This window comes from Ochotona princeps, chromosome 10 (assembly GCF_030435755.1).
Source record: "Ochotona princeps isolate mOchPri1 chromosome 10, mOchPri1.hap1, whole genome shotgun sequence".
NCBI lineage: Eukaryota > Metazoa > Chordata > Mammalia > Lagomorpha > Ochotonidae > Ochotona > Ochotona princeps.
In genome coordinates this window covers 10036053-10052326 of record NC_080841.1, presented here as the reverse complement: position 1 = coordinate 10052326, position 16274 = coordinate 10036053, and the positions used below count along the sequence as shown (strand labels likewise).

At 37.2% G+C, this 16274-nt stretch overlaps 1 protein-coding gene across 2 annotated transcripts in view; it reads left to right on the top strand.

The window, feature by feature from the left end:
* The window catches only part of DENND1B (DENN domain containing 1B), a 234296-nt gene that overhangs the window by 181945 nt on the left and 36077 nt on the right, over positions 1 to 16274 (top strand). For both annotated transcript variants that reach the window (XM_058668968.1, XM_058668967.1), the window contains one exon: positions 3841 to 3942. In XM_058668968.1, the coding sequence (XP_058524951.1) occupies positions 3841 to 3942 (102 nt within the window). The remainder of the gene's footprint in view (positions 1 to 3840; positions 3943 to 16274) is intronic.

Below are 16274 nucleotides of genomic sequence, written 5' to 3'. Positions count from 1 at the left end.
TAACATGTTATGGCATGTCTAAATAGCATATTGTTTGAACCACTAAGAATAAGATAACAGCTTGAAAACCCATGTCATACCAATATGAATTGTTAAAATTGATTCAAAAGCAAACTGAATCAAGAAGAAAAATCAAATTCATGGTGATGTTTGGAATAGTGATTTACTAGGATGCTAAGTTAGTTTTGAAATCCAAACTTTAACTCAAAAAAAGATTTTTCTTCCCTCATCATTAGTATCTGTCCAATGCGGATCAATAGAGGCACTCTTCCTCACAGGCACTCAAGGTTTCAGGTAGATGGACCACGTCTGATGTAGCAAGGCAGAAAGTGACAGCTGGAGAGCTGCTACGTTGACTTTTCTCATACACACACACATAAATTATGTTAGCCTATATGTTTATTTTTTCCAACTGTTTAGCACTCCGTTAGGGAATATTATCAACAGATAGCAAGTAAAAAATAATAGTAATAACATAGAACAGAAGAACAAATAAGCAAATAAAAATAAAAGCCTCTTATTCCTCAAGGGTATAAATAAAGGTTGTACACAATAATCAATTCCCTGTCACCTCTGTACCCATAGATTACATTTTTTTGTGCTCTGTGTATTAGCTATTGATCTTTTATTTCACTAAGCATAATGATTTCCAGTTGCATTCATGTAGTTGCAAAAGGCAAGATTTCATTCTTCTGTGACACCACAGAACCCCATAGTGTATATATACCACATTTCTTTATCTAGTCATCTGTAGATGGGCATCTGAGGTGATTGTATTTCTAGCTTTTGTGAATTGGTGAGCAGTAAATGTGGAGGTGGAGATAACTCTCTCAATTGCTCATTTCATTTTGTCATAATAAATTCCCAGGAGTGGGATGCCTGGGTCATATGTTGATATGTTTTCAAATTTCTAAGGAATCTCCATATTGTCTTTCATAATGGTTGTACCAGTTTCTGTTCCAACCAATAGTGGATAATAGCACCTTTACCCCACATCTTCACCAGCATTTATTTATTTGAATGTTTAGATCATAGCCATTTTAACTGGTGCGAAGTGAATCCTCATTGTGGTTTTAATATGCATTTTCCTGATGGCTAGTGAACCTGAGGATTTTATATATATTGTTGATTTGATTTTCATTCTTTGAGAAATATCTCTTCATGACTTTCATCCATTTCTTAACTAGGCTGTTTTGTTGTTGCATTTCCCTTGCTCCTTATAGAGCCTGAATATTAATCCTCTATCAGTTGCATATTTTGTAATTATTTTCTCCCATTCTGTTGACTGCCTTTTTGTTTTAATTGATGGTTTCATAAGTAGTGCAGAAGTTCCTTAGTTTCCTGTAACCCCATTTGTTTATTTTTGTTTTTGCTCTCCTAAGGTTCTGGACTCTTTTCCATGAAGGTGTTGCCTATGCCTGTGTCTTGCAGGGAGCAGTAGATCTAGACCCTTGATCTGTTTAGGGTTGATGCTTTGTAGAAGGTGTAAGGGAGCAGGTCTTGCTTCGTAATCCTGCACACAGAGATCCAATTTCCATGGCACCATCTGCTGAAGGCAGTGCACAGATTGATTTCAGTTCACTGAAAAATCAGTTGGCTGTAGCTCTGTGGGTTCATTTCTGGAATTTCTGTTCTGTTCCATTGACTTTGTGTCTGCTTTTGTGCCAGTCCCAGGCTGTTTTGATTCCAACTACCCGGTAGTACATCTTGAAGTCTGGCGGTGTTATGTCTTCCTCTTTATTTTGTTGTGTAGAATTTGTTTAGCTATTCAGCTTCTCTTGTGTTTCTATATGAAATTTTTTAAAGATTTATTCATTTTATTACAGCCAGATATACACAGAGGAGGAGAGACAGAGAGGAAGATCCTCCGTCCGATGATTCATTCCCCAAGTGAGCCGCAACGAGCCGGTGCGTGCCAATCCAAAGCCGGGAACCTGGAACCTCTTCCGGGTCTCCCACGCGGGTGCAGTGTCCCAAAGCCTTGGGCCGTCCTCAACCGCTTTCCCAGGCCACAAACAGGCAGCTGGATGGGAAGTGGAGCTGCCGGGATTAGAACCAGCGCCCATATGGGATCCCCAAGGCAAGGACTTTAGCCACTAGGCCACGCTGCCGGGCCCTCTATATGAATTTTACCATCATTTTTTATAGATCTGAGAAGAATGTCATAGATATTGTGATTGGGGTTGCATTACATCTGTAAATGGCTTTACCTTGTATGATATTTGTTTTATCAGTCCAAGAATATGGCAGATTTTTATCAGTCCAAGAATATGGCAGATTTTTGTTTTATCAGTCTTGATGATATTTGTTTTATCAGTCTAAGAATATGGCAGATGTTTGGATGTTTCAGTGTGTGCTTTGATTTCTGTCTTTCAGGTTTGCAGTCTTCATCATAGTGGTGGCTCACATCCTTAGTTAAATGTTTGCAGTTATTGTGTACAGGACTGATCTTACAGGTTCTTCCTCAGCCGTGGGCTGTATTAGTGTATACAAAGGCTGTTAATTTTTAGATGTTTATTTTATACCCTGCAACTTTATGAAACTCTCTTATGAGTTCCCATAGTCTTAGAATAGTCTTTTGGCTCCTCTTTGTTTGATACTCTACTGAAATGATTCTGGTTTTTATTCCTCTTGTGGGCCTGTCACTGTTCCATGGACCCAAAATTTGTAGTTCGTTTTCTCTGTCAAAAATGTCTCATGAAGTTTTTCTTTTCTGTTATTTGATGCTTATTCCTTATTACTCTGTGTCTCCACCAGATTACATTCATTTACTTTCTTTTTCTGTCAACCAAAAGAAAACCACAACTTAAATGCTAATTAGCCTGCAATGGATATTTATCAGTTGCATAAGCCTTTTTCTGTAGGTAATATGATGATCCTAACTTTGATATTCAATTCTATATAAATAATTCAAGTCCTCCCTGTATTAAACGATCTTTTGTAGTTGAGATTTTATCTGAGTGCTGTATGTATCCACCTGCTCCTCAAACACCTTCTCTGCTTACTGCAGTGGATGTTATTATTGCCATGTGGCTGGTGCCCTTTTCACTGAAGAACTGCTCTTGGCTTCATGAGAGGTGCCTCACTGGGATGAACACTAAATGCATGTCCTTCTCTTACCATCTCTTCCACCAAGGAAAGCCATGGTTGGAGGTCTGGGATGTAACAGGATGGCTTTCAGGTCTCAATTTTTGCTTTCCTGTGGGATTAAGTGATTGCTGAGCTCATATTCTTGCTTGGCTTTTTTTGCCCTCCCCTATTCTATTTCCCTTACTATTTTTTTCCTTGACAGTATTATCCAATAAAATCAGCTGAAAAACATTCTTTTCCAGGTGTGGCTTAGAATATTACTGAAGGTTTTACATTGACTTTTTGCACTTGGTTTCCTGTATGTATTTCCAATTTCCAACAAATGATATATATCATAGTTTGCTTCTTAAAATCAGACTCCATCATTTTTTGGAATCCTTCTCATTGCAACATTTCTGTATTTCTAAAATCAAGACTATAAATATAAATATATAGTTATAAATATATAACTATAAATATAGCTGGAAATGTATAACATCTAAGTGGAAATATAGCCTTAGCTGTGTAAAATGTTTTCCTGCATTGTAAATTACATCTTTTACACAGCTAATTGATAATAATGTAATACATATGCTATAGTAAAGAATTGCCAATTGAGGGATATTTCTAGTCACCTGAAATCCAATTACTGTGTTCACATTGGTTCTGTGTCACACACTTTCTTTGTAACAGCCCTAGTGCCTCTTTAAGGAGAATGGTTTTCTCCATTTGAACACTAATTGAAGCCCTGCAAACTTTATTTCTGTCTAGGGTGAACCCATCACTTTCTGTGAGGAGAGCTTTGTGAAGCACCGTTCAAGTGTAATGAAGCAGTTTTTGGAAACTGCAGTTAATCTCCAACTTTTTAAGCAGGTAAGAGTAGACCTCCATATTTTTTCTATAACAGAACATTGTTATGTAACACATTTTTATCACTGTAAAACTATGTTTAAGCCCTGACTAGTCTCTAACCTAGAATATCAGGAAACTTTCCTTTCTTTGAAATTCTGTGGCTGCCTCGGAAATGTTATATAAGGATTTGGTTATTAAAAACTCCTCATCAAAAGTTTCTAAGCTTAAGATCTCACTGAAAAAGTTCTCACTGAGGAGTCATGGAAAAAAATAAACATGATTAGTTTTCTATAGGGCATCTTAGAAAAAGTGTGTTTCAGTATAGTTGATTGATGTGCTAAATAAACCTTTTTATTAGATGATCCCAGGGTAATCTAGAGTATAATTTTAAAAATGCCTAATTAACTGTTTAGGCTTTGTAAGACTTTTTGTAATCATAAATTCAAGATTCAGAAAAATTCATGTGTCCTTACTTTTGGTTCTGAAAATATAATTACCATTTCCAATAGGCAATAACTTAACATCAGAATTTGGAAATTTTATATTCACTGCAGCTTTCAATATACTGTGTACATCACAAGTGCCATGAGTTAGGTTGTGTTAATTCTGTTTATCTATTGACATTAAGCTTTTTTTAAGATTTGTTTTTATTTGTATTTGAGAGACAGATGTGTGGAGAGGAGGAGAGCTAGAGAGCCTCCATGTTACGTTTGTATTCTGAAAAAGGTTTTAAAAATCTGAAATTTGAAAATATTCTATGGGAATTTAGCTTTCTTTTAGTAGGTGAAATTTTACCCTAAGAAAAGGGATTGAGTTATCCCATACCCAGAATGAGGAAGCGTAGAATGCAGGGTCGGAGATGTCTTAGGAAGTTTGGAAGACGTGGACTGTTTTTGGAACTCTGTCCTGAGGTCTCAAAGAACAGACTGAATTACTTCCCAGGGTTAAAAGGAGAATCATTATAGTGTTTTGTAAGTGCTGGACCTACTGCTTAGGTTATAGAGTTTAGTATTATTACATTTTTTCATGTTTTTATCTGTCAAGAATTGATTGTGCTTGACAGATCAAACTATTTGGGACTGAAAGAGTGAGTGAATGAGTAGGACGCCTAACTTGTTGCTTTCCTTTCACAATGAGATTCTATAACTAGATTCTTACAACAAAGTTAGTTAGGCAGAAATACTTTTTCTTTTGCATATGCTTACAAAGGCTTTGATTTTTTGAGTTGTGCAGATTCAGTTAGCTTCATACTTTTATAGCCTTTGATCAATACTTCGCCATCCAGATGTCTCAGCTTGCTTTATCGATACTATCACTCAAACTGCTAATACTTAAATATTAAATGTAAGCATTGTGTGAAGGCATACACATTTTATTTTTCTGCGTTATTCACAGCAATGTATTAATTGACCTCAGCTGCTTCATCTGCAAGGTGAAAGATCACTGCATTTTGTTGTTGTTTCCTTTTATTTTTAAAGATTTTATTTATTTTTATCAGAAAGTCAGATTAACAGAGAGAAAGGAGAGAAAGAGAGAAAGATCTTCCATGTGCTGAATCACTCCCCCAGTGGCCACAAGGGCCACAGCTGAGCTGATCTGAAGCCAGGAGGCAGGAGTTTCTTCCGAGTCTCCTGCATGGGTACAGGGTCCCAAGACCTTGGGCTGCCCTCCGCGGTTTTCCCAGGCCACATGCAAGGAGCTGGATGGGAAGTGCGGCACTTGGGACACGAACCGGCACCCACATGGGATGCTGGAGGATGCGAGGCGAGGGCTTCAGCCTCTAGGCCATTGTGCCAGGCCCAGATCACTGTGTTTGAGTTGTCTTTTCTTCTCACCTTCCAGGACACTGGGAGTAAACAAAACTTGGACGGGTGATAGAGAGCTCCATTTAGAATTCCCCTTTAGATAATGGATTTGGAAGGAATCCCAGAAACAGGTCCTTATGTGCACAACTCTGATATCACCATCATTCCTCAGGGAGCAGCTTACCAAAGACTTAAGCCATTCTTACCTTTCCCTCACACTACACTATCACAATAAAGGGGATATTTTTTCTCATGTATATTGTTTATCCCTTGAAATTGAAACACTTTCTGCTCATTTGACTGTGTACTTCCCATGGTTAAGTATCATGACTGAATATATAATGTTAATCCAAGAGTCTAGACTAAAACTATAAATTCATGCAACCCCCATGATTATAAGCCATTTTAAGTAGAAACCTAGTTTATCATTAAGAATTTTGTGTAAGAGTGAAGCAACTCAGGGCCCAGCGGCATGGCCTAGCGGCTAAAATCCTTGCCTTGAACGTGCCAGGATCCCATATGGGCGCCGGTTCTAATCCCAGGAGCTCCACTTCCCATCCAGCTCCCTGCTTGTGGCCTGGGAAAGTAGTCAAGGATGGCCCAAAGCCTTGGGACACTGCACCCATGTGGGAGACCCAGAGCAAGTTCCAGTCTCCTGGCTTCGGACTGATGCGGCACCGGCCGTTGCGCTCACTTGGGGAGTGAATCATCGGACGGAAGATCTTGCTCTCTGTCTCTCCTCCTCTGTGTATATCTGACTGTGCAATAAAATAAATAAATCTTAAAAAAAAAAGTGAAGCAGCTCATATTATTTTGACAAATGCCTCTGCTTGTGCAAATGATATCTATATTGGGGAAGAAAATAACAGGTAGATTCAAATTGTATTTCTTTTTGTGTTCCTCTAGTATATTTCATAACTTCCATAAAATAGTAAAAATGCATCTTCCTGAATTTTTCTAACAAAATGCTCCTTGTATGAGAAAAGAACTTTTAGTATTACTATTATTATTATTTTCATAAGTTTTTAAATATAGGGAGTCTTCTCTCCTTCTCCCCTTCTTCCTTCCCCATTTTCCACTTCTATTTATTATACTACCATTGTCCTTTAGTAAAATTTACAAGTTTCACAGTTCGCTATTTCAGTGTTTCATGGCATTGTAGGTACAGGGAAATGTAGAACTTTTGACATCATGCTTCCGTGGTATATTTAACCGTTTCATTGGGAGTCCTCCTTTTATTCAGGAGTACAGATGCAAACTGCAATGAGTCTTCACTTCTTGGTATTCTAGTCTCCAATACACAATTCAACTATTATATACACACATATATATATATATGCATCATATATATGTATGATATTGTATGTGTGATGTAATACATACTATTGATTACTCATTTGTCTATTTTGTACTTTGCATGGAGGCTGTATTGTATCAGAGAGAACATGTAATAGTTGTCCTTGTGGGAATAGCTTATTTCACTAAGTATAATGATCTCCAGTTGGGGAAATCTTGTTGCAAATGGTAGGTTCCATTCATTTTTAAGGCTGTAGTGTTCCATAGAATAGATGTACCACCGTTTAATTATTCAATCATCATCTGTTGATGGACATCAAGGTTGTTTCCATGTCTTCACTATTGTGAATTTTGCTGCTATGAATGTGGGGCTGCAGATTGCTTTTTTACATGCAGATTTCCCTTCCTTTTGATGCATTCCAAGGATGGGATAGTTGGGTCATGTGGTAGGTCAGTCCTCGGTTGTCTGAGCCTCTCCTTTGTGACTTCCATAGAGGCTGGACTAGTATACATCTCCACTATAGTAGCAGTGGGGAACTTTTTCCCCACATCTTCACCAGTAGTTCCTATTAGGAGTTTTGTGGAACCTCCGTGTGGTTTTTATTTGTATTCCCAACTATGGAGCCTTTGGATTTAGAAAAGAACTTTTTAAAAGTATGAGGAGGCAGTCATAGAAGCATGCTAACCACATTTGAAGAATCTGTCTGCATCTTCCAAAATATCCCTATATACTGGACACTCTGCACTGCGATATAGTAATATTATAGTAGTGGAAACACTTGAAGGTTTTATATAAAACTCTCCTTCTGCCATCTTCATCTTCAGTAAAATTAGGATTCCTGTGAAACATGCCATTTTTGTGCTTGGGCTCTGAGTTCCTGGGCACCGCATGGCATGTCACCAGTAGTATGCCTGTTGCTCTGGGAAGGTCCTTGAATCGGATCCAAAAGGTCTGGTTGCTCTCTTGTTTTTGCCACCCTGTGTGAGGGGCCTGGTTTTCTTCCTAGGCTGCAGGTTCTTGTCCTCCTTCCTTCAGTCCTGTAATATTCAGTCTTTCTGTCTCATTACACATGCACACTCTCTCACGTGGGGCTTTGCATTTGCTGCTTCACACCATCATCTTAATGTGCTTTCTGTCATTCTTCCACGGCCTGTTTGAAAGTGACCTTTATGCCTATTCTTCTGTCACTTCTGTAGGCTTCGAGCGTTGTTCATTCTGTGAGTTATAGCATGTATACTGTATACTCTAGTTTATCTCTCCTTTTAAATATCTTCATTCATTTCCCTAAAGCCTTCCAAGATTGTCCGTCTCCCTCACTAAGTCTTAACTCTGTTCTAAATCTGCATTATTTTGGAGGAATTTTATGAGTTCATCCAGTCCAACAATTATGTATTACTACTTTTTACAGATTTATTTTACTTTATTTTTATAGGAAAGGCAGATATACAGAGAGAAGGAGAAACAGAGAGAATGATCTGTGTGCTGGTTCACTCACCAAGTGGCTGCAACAGCTGAAGCTGAGCCAATCTGAAGCCAAGAGTCAGGAGCTTCTTCTAGGTCTCCCTCATGGGTACATGGTCCCAAGGCTTTGAGGCATCCTCTACTGCTTTTCCAGGCCAAAAGTGGGGAGCTGCATGGGAGGTGGAGCAGCCAGAACACAAACCAGTGCCCATATGGGATCCTTGAAGATGCAAAGCTAGAATTTAGCAACTAGGCCATGGCGCCGGGCCCATGTATTATTTCTTTAGTGTCAGGTACTCCTCCTACACTGAGCAATTGAGATGAGAACATATGTAACCTTCCCTCAATGACCTCATATTTCTAGTGAATAGAATACGTTAATAAATAAGAAAGGGGCCAGCATTGGGACATAATAGGTTAAGCTGCCACCTGCAGTGCTGGCCTTCCATGGAAGCACTGTTTCAAGCTTCAGCTGCTGTACTTCCAGTCTGCCTCTGTGCTCATGGGGCTGGATAAGCAGTAAAAAGTGAACCAAAGCTGGTGCCCCTGTTGCACATGTAGAAGACCCGGCTGGAGTTCCAGGCTCCTGGCTTAAGAACTGTGGCGAGCTGGGGAGGGAGCCCCATATAGGGAAGAGCCCTCTCTGTCTCTCCCTCTTTGTCTCTGTAGCTATGCTTGTCAAATAAATAAATTGATCTTTTTCAATAAATAGATAATCACATTTAAATAAATAAATATTTTCTTAGTAAATAAGAAAGAGGCCAGCATTGGGGTATAAGGTCAGCTGCTGGCGGGTGTGAGGAGAAAGAAAGGTGCCCTGCTTCACTGTTGGCAGGAGTGTAGGCTGATATAGCCACTATGGAAGTCAGTGTGAAATGTGCTACGAGAACTGAAAATTGCCCTGCTGTATGACCCAGCAATCCCACTTCTGGGAATATATCCAGAGAAAATGAGATCTGCATATAACAAAGGGATCTGTAGGCGTATATTTATAGTAGCATAATCTGCAATAGCAAGGACGTGGAAACAACCCAGATGCCCTTCAAAGGAATGGACAAAGGCGAGTGCTGTATCTACTCTCTGGAGTACTACTCAGCCATTAAAAAGAAGGAATTCTAGCATTTGCAACCAAATGGTCCCAACTAGGAACCATTATGCTATTTTCTTTTTTGTTCCTTAACTTAGATTATGGTTACCTGGAAGTTTTTGATGGTTTCCTTGTTGGTATATAATACCAATGCATTTAGGCATAGCTCTTGTGAAGACAACTTGGTACCTAGATAGTTTTTTGTTATCCCTATGGAAAGGTTGGTCAATGGAGCCGTCTTGACCCATCTCTACTTGGTATTTTAATACTCATGTTGTTACATACTTTGTAACTGCCACTCGTAGGTGATAACTCCAACCTGCTGAGCACTTAGGTAACTTACATAGAATTTACATACAAGTAAATTTACATAGAAGAGAATTTACAAGTTATTATATCATCGATCATTATTTGGATCTAAGAAAGCATTAAGATTTACTGTCCCTCTAGGAATAAATGAATGAACAAAAAAGCATGTTTGTTTCTTCCACTTGTATAATTTTCTCTCTTTATTTCCCAAATAGTAATTCTGTACAGCTTATTTTAGATGTCCTTGTTTCCAGTTCTTGATTTCTTATACTTTAATAAGTTTCTACCCCTTTAGAATTTACATCCTGTAATATAACCATATCTATTGATTTATTTTGCTCCTTTTTGAATTGCAAACTCTTTTACAACAAGGATCATGTTGTGTGTATGTATCCTAATCTCTGTATGTAACAGACATTTACTATTGATAAAAATAATAAAACTAAGTAAAAACTATTGAGTCTCTGGTATTAAAAATAGGCATGAAAATATTTTCACAATTTATGTGCTGAAGAATTTGTTAAGTTTAATGTGTTAGATGTCATTTAGAGCAAAAAAACTGTAGGAGTCAATTGATGCTGTATTTTAAACTTGGATTCACATAACTGTATGATGCATCAAGTGGATTCTCAGTGAGACCCTTAACCTGCTCTCTATTTTATGCTATGATTCACTTTCCCTTACTCAGTAAGATGTTGGGTAAAATGAGTGGGACAGAAACCAAATATGTTCCCTTTGTTATAGAGAGATTTGGAAAATTTTTAAAAGCTTTTACCATAAATAATAAAATATTCTAAATTTCTATATATTTCTATGAATCATTTTCATGATGGTTATCCATAGCCCATAATCTACAGCTAAGATCAACAATGTATTAGTACTAGTAGTACAAAAGATTCAAAAGTTTTAGAGTTAGAAAAATTTGATATGAATGTATCGCATATAGTAATTGCATCCAGTACTTATTTCTTAATATGGTAAAAGGATAAAAGTAAAATATGACATAGGGTAGATATGGTAACTTAATGGCAAAAAGAAGGAATGAATAATGACAGATAGCTTATTACAACAAAGGATGTATTTTTAAGCAACACAGTTCACCAGTTTCTCACTTACTAAAGTTATCTGGAGAGTTTATTAACTGTGCATGTTCTTTAGTCTTATAATCAAAAATAACTGAATCAGAAGACACAGAGTAAAAGCCTAGGAAATTACATCATTAATGAAATATGCTTAAAATTAAGCACACTGGACATTTAGAAACAATTACCTGACTATTCTTCATTTGTTCCTTTTTGAAAAGTATTACCTGAACACTTACTATATTTCTGGGCAATTGTCTGGATGGAATACATGATGAAAGAACAAGCCGAAAAAATGCTCTGTGAAGCTCTCACATCTAGTGGGAGTGAGACAGAAAATATAATCAGTAAATTAGGTAGAGGCTCAATTGTGATAAACACTCTGAAATAGGATAAAGTAAATGGGGATACAGCTGGGGAGGGTGAGGCTGCAATTTGAAATAGTACAGTCAATGTACATTTCATGGTTAAGTGGCAGTTGAACAATATCCTATGGTATCACCAAAAATGGAAGCAGGGATGGAGTTTAGGAGACTGTTGCTGTCAACTACACAGATAATATGACAGTTTGGAAGTGATTAATGCAAGATATCAGATGGGCAGAGTATGGATCTAGTTTGGAGATTATTCAATGAATATTCTGAAGGACTTGATATAAAGTATAATAAATCCATGAATTCTCATCTGAAAAATTGGAAGGATATAGTTGTCATTTTATTCTGATGGAGAAGTTTGTGTTCAGAAAAGATGTGGGCAAGAAGGGGAAGAGTTCCGCTTCAACTGTATTAAGTTTTGAGATATACTAAATATCCATGTAATATATTGATTAGAAAAAAATGGATAAATGAATCAGAGGAGAAAATTGTACTGGGGTCAAGATGGTAAATAATCCATTAAACTGGAGACTGTGAGATTTTCATAGGGAAGTAGGAATAGAAATGAGAGATTTCATAGAAAATCAACTATAAAAGAGATCAAAGAAGAGAGGTAGGATAGACGTTAGGGAAGAATTAAAACAGCTAAGTAAAGAAAAAAAATACCAGAGAGGAAAGAAGAAACACTGGTGAATACCTGTGATAGGTTAATGAAAGTAACGACTCGAGACAGAACACGGAATTTGAGAACAGGACAATGTAGAGTGAGAGTGGTCATTCTGGCAGTTGCATTTTCTTCAGACACTTGGGCCAGCCTGTCTCTAACTCAGTGTAGTTATTTTCTTTGGCTGCCCATGTGCCTGGAATCTTCCTTCCTTGAAGCTTCCTCACTGTCTAAGTCTTTGCTCAAATATCATCATGAGACCTACCCTGGTCACACTATTAAAAATTGAAAGGTCTTTATATCCACATACCCCAAACTCTCTAATGCAGGTTTATTTTATTCTCTAACTTTCTGGTATAGTATGTAATTATGTTTCTTGTTTCATGTTATCCCTACCTCTGCTTGCTGCAGTTGTTTCCCCATCTCATTGATTTCTGTATTTTAAGCATCTAATATAGTTTTTTGTAATATATCACACCTACAGTTAAGTATTTATTGATGTTTTACTTAATTTAATGTTAGCTCTGATCATTAAAGTTGAACAGATTAAATTCTTTGGCAAGTTACTCTTATTATAATTTTTAAATAGAGTGATTTGTAAAACAAAATATAGAGGGAGATCCAGAGGTTGATCTTCCATCCACTGGTTCACTGTCCAAATGGCCACAGCAATTGGGTCTGAGCCAGGGCTGAATTAGAAGTGGAGGCAGCTGGGGGTTGCAGAGGTTTGAGGGTGGGAAGGTGGTGTTGTGGTGCGAAAGGCCAAATCATAGTAGTTTGGCAACAACATCACATATGAGCCTGTTACTCTGCTGCTGGTGCAGCTGCTTGTTCATGTACATGGGAAAGCAGTGGAAGATGGCGCAAGTGCAGTGACCCTGCCACGCTGTGGCGAGTCCCAGATGGAGACTGCTGGCTCCAGTCTGGCCTGGCCCCACGGTTGCAGAAGTTTATGGAGTGAACCAGCCAATAGAAAGACCCTATTTCTGTTCCTCGTGATCATTCTCTGTAATTCTGCCTTTGAATAAATAAGTAAACTTTCTAAAAAGAAGCAGAGCAGCTGGGACTCAAACTGGAATTCGAATACAGCAGGCTGGTGCTGCAAGCAGTATTTAGCTTGCTGTGTAAAGATGTCAGCCTCTTTTGGCAAATTATTGAATGCCTGGAAGTTAGTATGTTCCTGAAACTAGTCTGTCCCATCAGTGTTGTTTTATTATTGCTAATAATAAATTGCACCAAAAGGACTCTTTTTCGTCTTTGATATGTTTTTCTGTTCATCATGCCATGAGATCCTAATTTAATGCACCAGGACCTCACTGACATCTGATTACCTAAATTTGAAAGTGGCATAAAAGGTACAGTTTATTTATATTCATTCACATACTTAATATTCCTAATTTGGGCTCTAAACTGACCTTATTCGCTTGTGTCATGGCAGTTTGTGGTTATTTATAACTACTTGAATTTAGCTTTGCATTTAGCAGGTGTCTATAAATATCTTTTAAGATTTATTTTACTTTTATTGGAAAGTCAGGTATATAGAGAGGAAGAGAGAAAGAGAGGAAAATCTGTCTGATGATTCACTCCCCAAGTGACTGCAACAGCTGGAGGTGCACCAGTCTGAAGCCGGGAGCCTGGAACTTCTTCTGGGTCTCCCACACAGGTGCAGGGTCCCAAGGCTTTGGGCCGTCCTCCACTGCTTTCCCAGGCCACAAGCAGGGAGCTGGGGCCTCCAGGATTAGAACTGGTGCCCATATGGGATCCCAGTGTGTTCAAGGCAAGGACTTTAACCGCTAGGCTACGATTCCCGGCCTATAAATATCTTTTGATTTGATTTATTTTAGCACATTAGTAAAATTTTTGCTAGCCTGTCAGGGTTAACTGAAAATTTATATGAAAAATATTTAAATCAGACTGCTAGGTAAATTTTTTCTGAAAGTATTATATGTATTGAAAATTTTTAATATTTATATGAAATTAATGTGTTTAAGAGCAATTTTAGCTGAAATTTTTTTCTTCTAAAGATTCTTGATTTTAAAATGCATTTTTCTCCGGCTCTGGAGATTGTAGCTTCATTGGTTCTATTTCTTTGCGCCAATGAGGGTTTCTGTCATGACATTCCTAATTGAGATACGTCGTTTTTCCTCCGAGGCTGTAGAAGGGGTGGCGGCAGTACCCATTAGTCTGTCATGTTGCCCAGGGTTGGCCGCCGTGTTTCACTGTCAAGGCTGCTGGGGTGGCACAGGCCACCACTCACTGTCCTCCTCCCCAGGGTCCCTCTCCGCCCAGCACAATCCTTTGTTTTAAGGAGTTTTTTAAATCAAGTTTTTCTTTAAAATTATAATTGCGAAATTTTATTGTCATCTTGAGAGTTTTCATGGATTGATTGCAAGTTTAATGTGTGTATAACAAATGTCTAGACTACTGAAGGCTTTAAAACACTGATAATAGTGTAACTTGCTTGCATTGTAAAATTGCTTGAAATGTACTGATAGGTAAATAATTGAAGAGCTGTGAAAATCATAAAGCTTAACTGGTTGAGAAGGTATGTAATTTTTAAAAGGAAGTTTATTATCAAGCTTAGGTTAGTATTTTTCAAACATTCGTATGATATATGATTATATTTTAAAAACCAATTTAAATGATGAATGTTCAATTTCATGCAGCAAAATCGTTTTATATGGAATGTTTTAAATGAGGATACTTTCTTTAAATTGTCTCGGTTCTCTGTTAAGATGGCTATTTGAAGGTAAAAATGCTTTGGGAAACCTCAGTGGTATCAACGTGGAGAAAAAGGAGCAGAAAGCAGTTTTGCTGCTTGAAAATACTTATGACCTATTACACTACTATAAGTCATATCATAAAAGATGAACAAAGTAGGATTTTTTTTTATTTTTGCAGTTTGGAGTATAGAGAAAGTAAAATCATTGATCTGGAGAATTATATATAATTGGTCTGTAGAATTATAGATTTCTCATTTTAAAATCAACTTTATGTAGTCTGCACTATGAAATTATACATTAATTTTTGAAACATTTCTAGTAATACATATTGTGTCACTAGTATTAATTTCTAAATTTTTATTCTTTTGGAATAAATGTGAAATATTAAGATTTATATAAATATTTGTCATTGTAAAGCAACTTTAAATTCTCTTAAAAATCTATTTGCAACCAAATTGTATGTTTGTGCTACGTTCATTGTTATCAGTAATGTTATCCTTGTTATTACTTACAATGACAAATAAACTTTTCCAGAACTTTTATCATCCAGTTATCCAAAGATTATTTATTACTAAATGATTACTATGAATCAAGTAAAATGATAGGGTATATGATAGCTTAGAGGAATAGCTTTTTCCAACAGTGCCTGTTTTTTAGTTCAGAATTATTTCCTTATAGCAGTAGCTAAAAGTATTCTTTTCTTTTCCTTACTCTGAAATGCTGCAGTTATTGGAGTGGTGTGTGACTGCACTGCTGTACTTGGCATGGGACATGGAGGGAGGAGGTTGTTACTGAACGACAGACAAAGGGGGTTGAGGAACTGTTCTCAGCATTCCTCTTCATTACTACTTCTCTTGCGGCTATTCCCAGATATGTATATTAGTGTGTATATATTAGTAACGTATTGTCTTTACATAAAACCTGCTTTTCGTTTGAAGAGCCAGTGTTTGCAGTCTGTCCATTGGTCAGTGCGTCTTTGTCTCTGTCAGGTCTGCGTCCAAACTTGCCAGCACCTGCATCTCACTGTGTGATTAATTCCTGTTGGCTCAAACCACTGGCTGAGTAACAAAAAGTAGATTCTCATGCTCAAAAATGCATACTCAGTAAATAGCTGGGGATTTATCTCTTCTTAGACTTGAACTTATCCACTCATTTAATAAAATTGATGGGTTATTTCCAGTAAACACGAAGATGAAAACCTTTTAGAAAGTCTTTAGTCTTAATCTCTTAGAGCAAAATAAAAAGGATGTCTTAGTTTGTTCTACTTGTCCGTAATCCATTACTTTAAATTTATCATTTTATTGCCACCTTATTTTTTTAAAAAATGGTAATCCATCAAATTACACACTTAATTTGATTTATAGTGCTATTGAAAATGTGTGCAAGTCAAATTTTGCATGAATTTCAAACTGCCTTATTTTCAGGTTAATAACATTTTATTGTTTGACAAAAGCACCAACATTGCAAAATACTAGCTTTGATACCAAGATATAATTCAGTAATTGTGTGCATGACAATTATTTAACTTTAAAACCAGGTTGAAGTGTATGA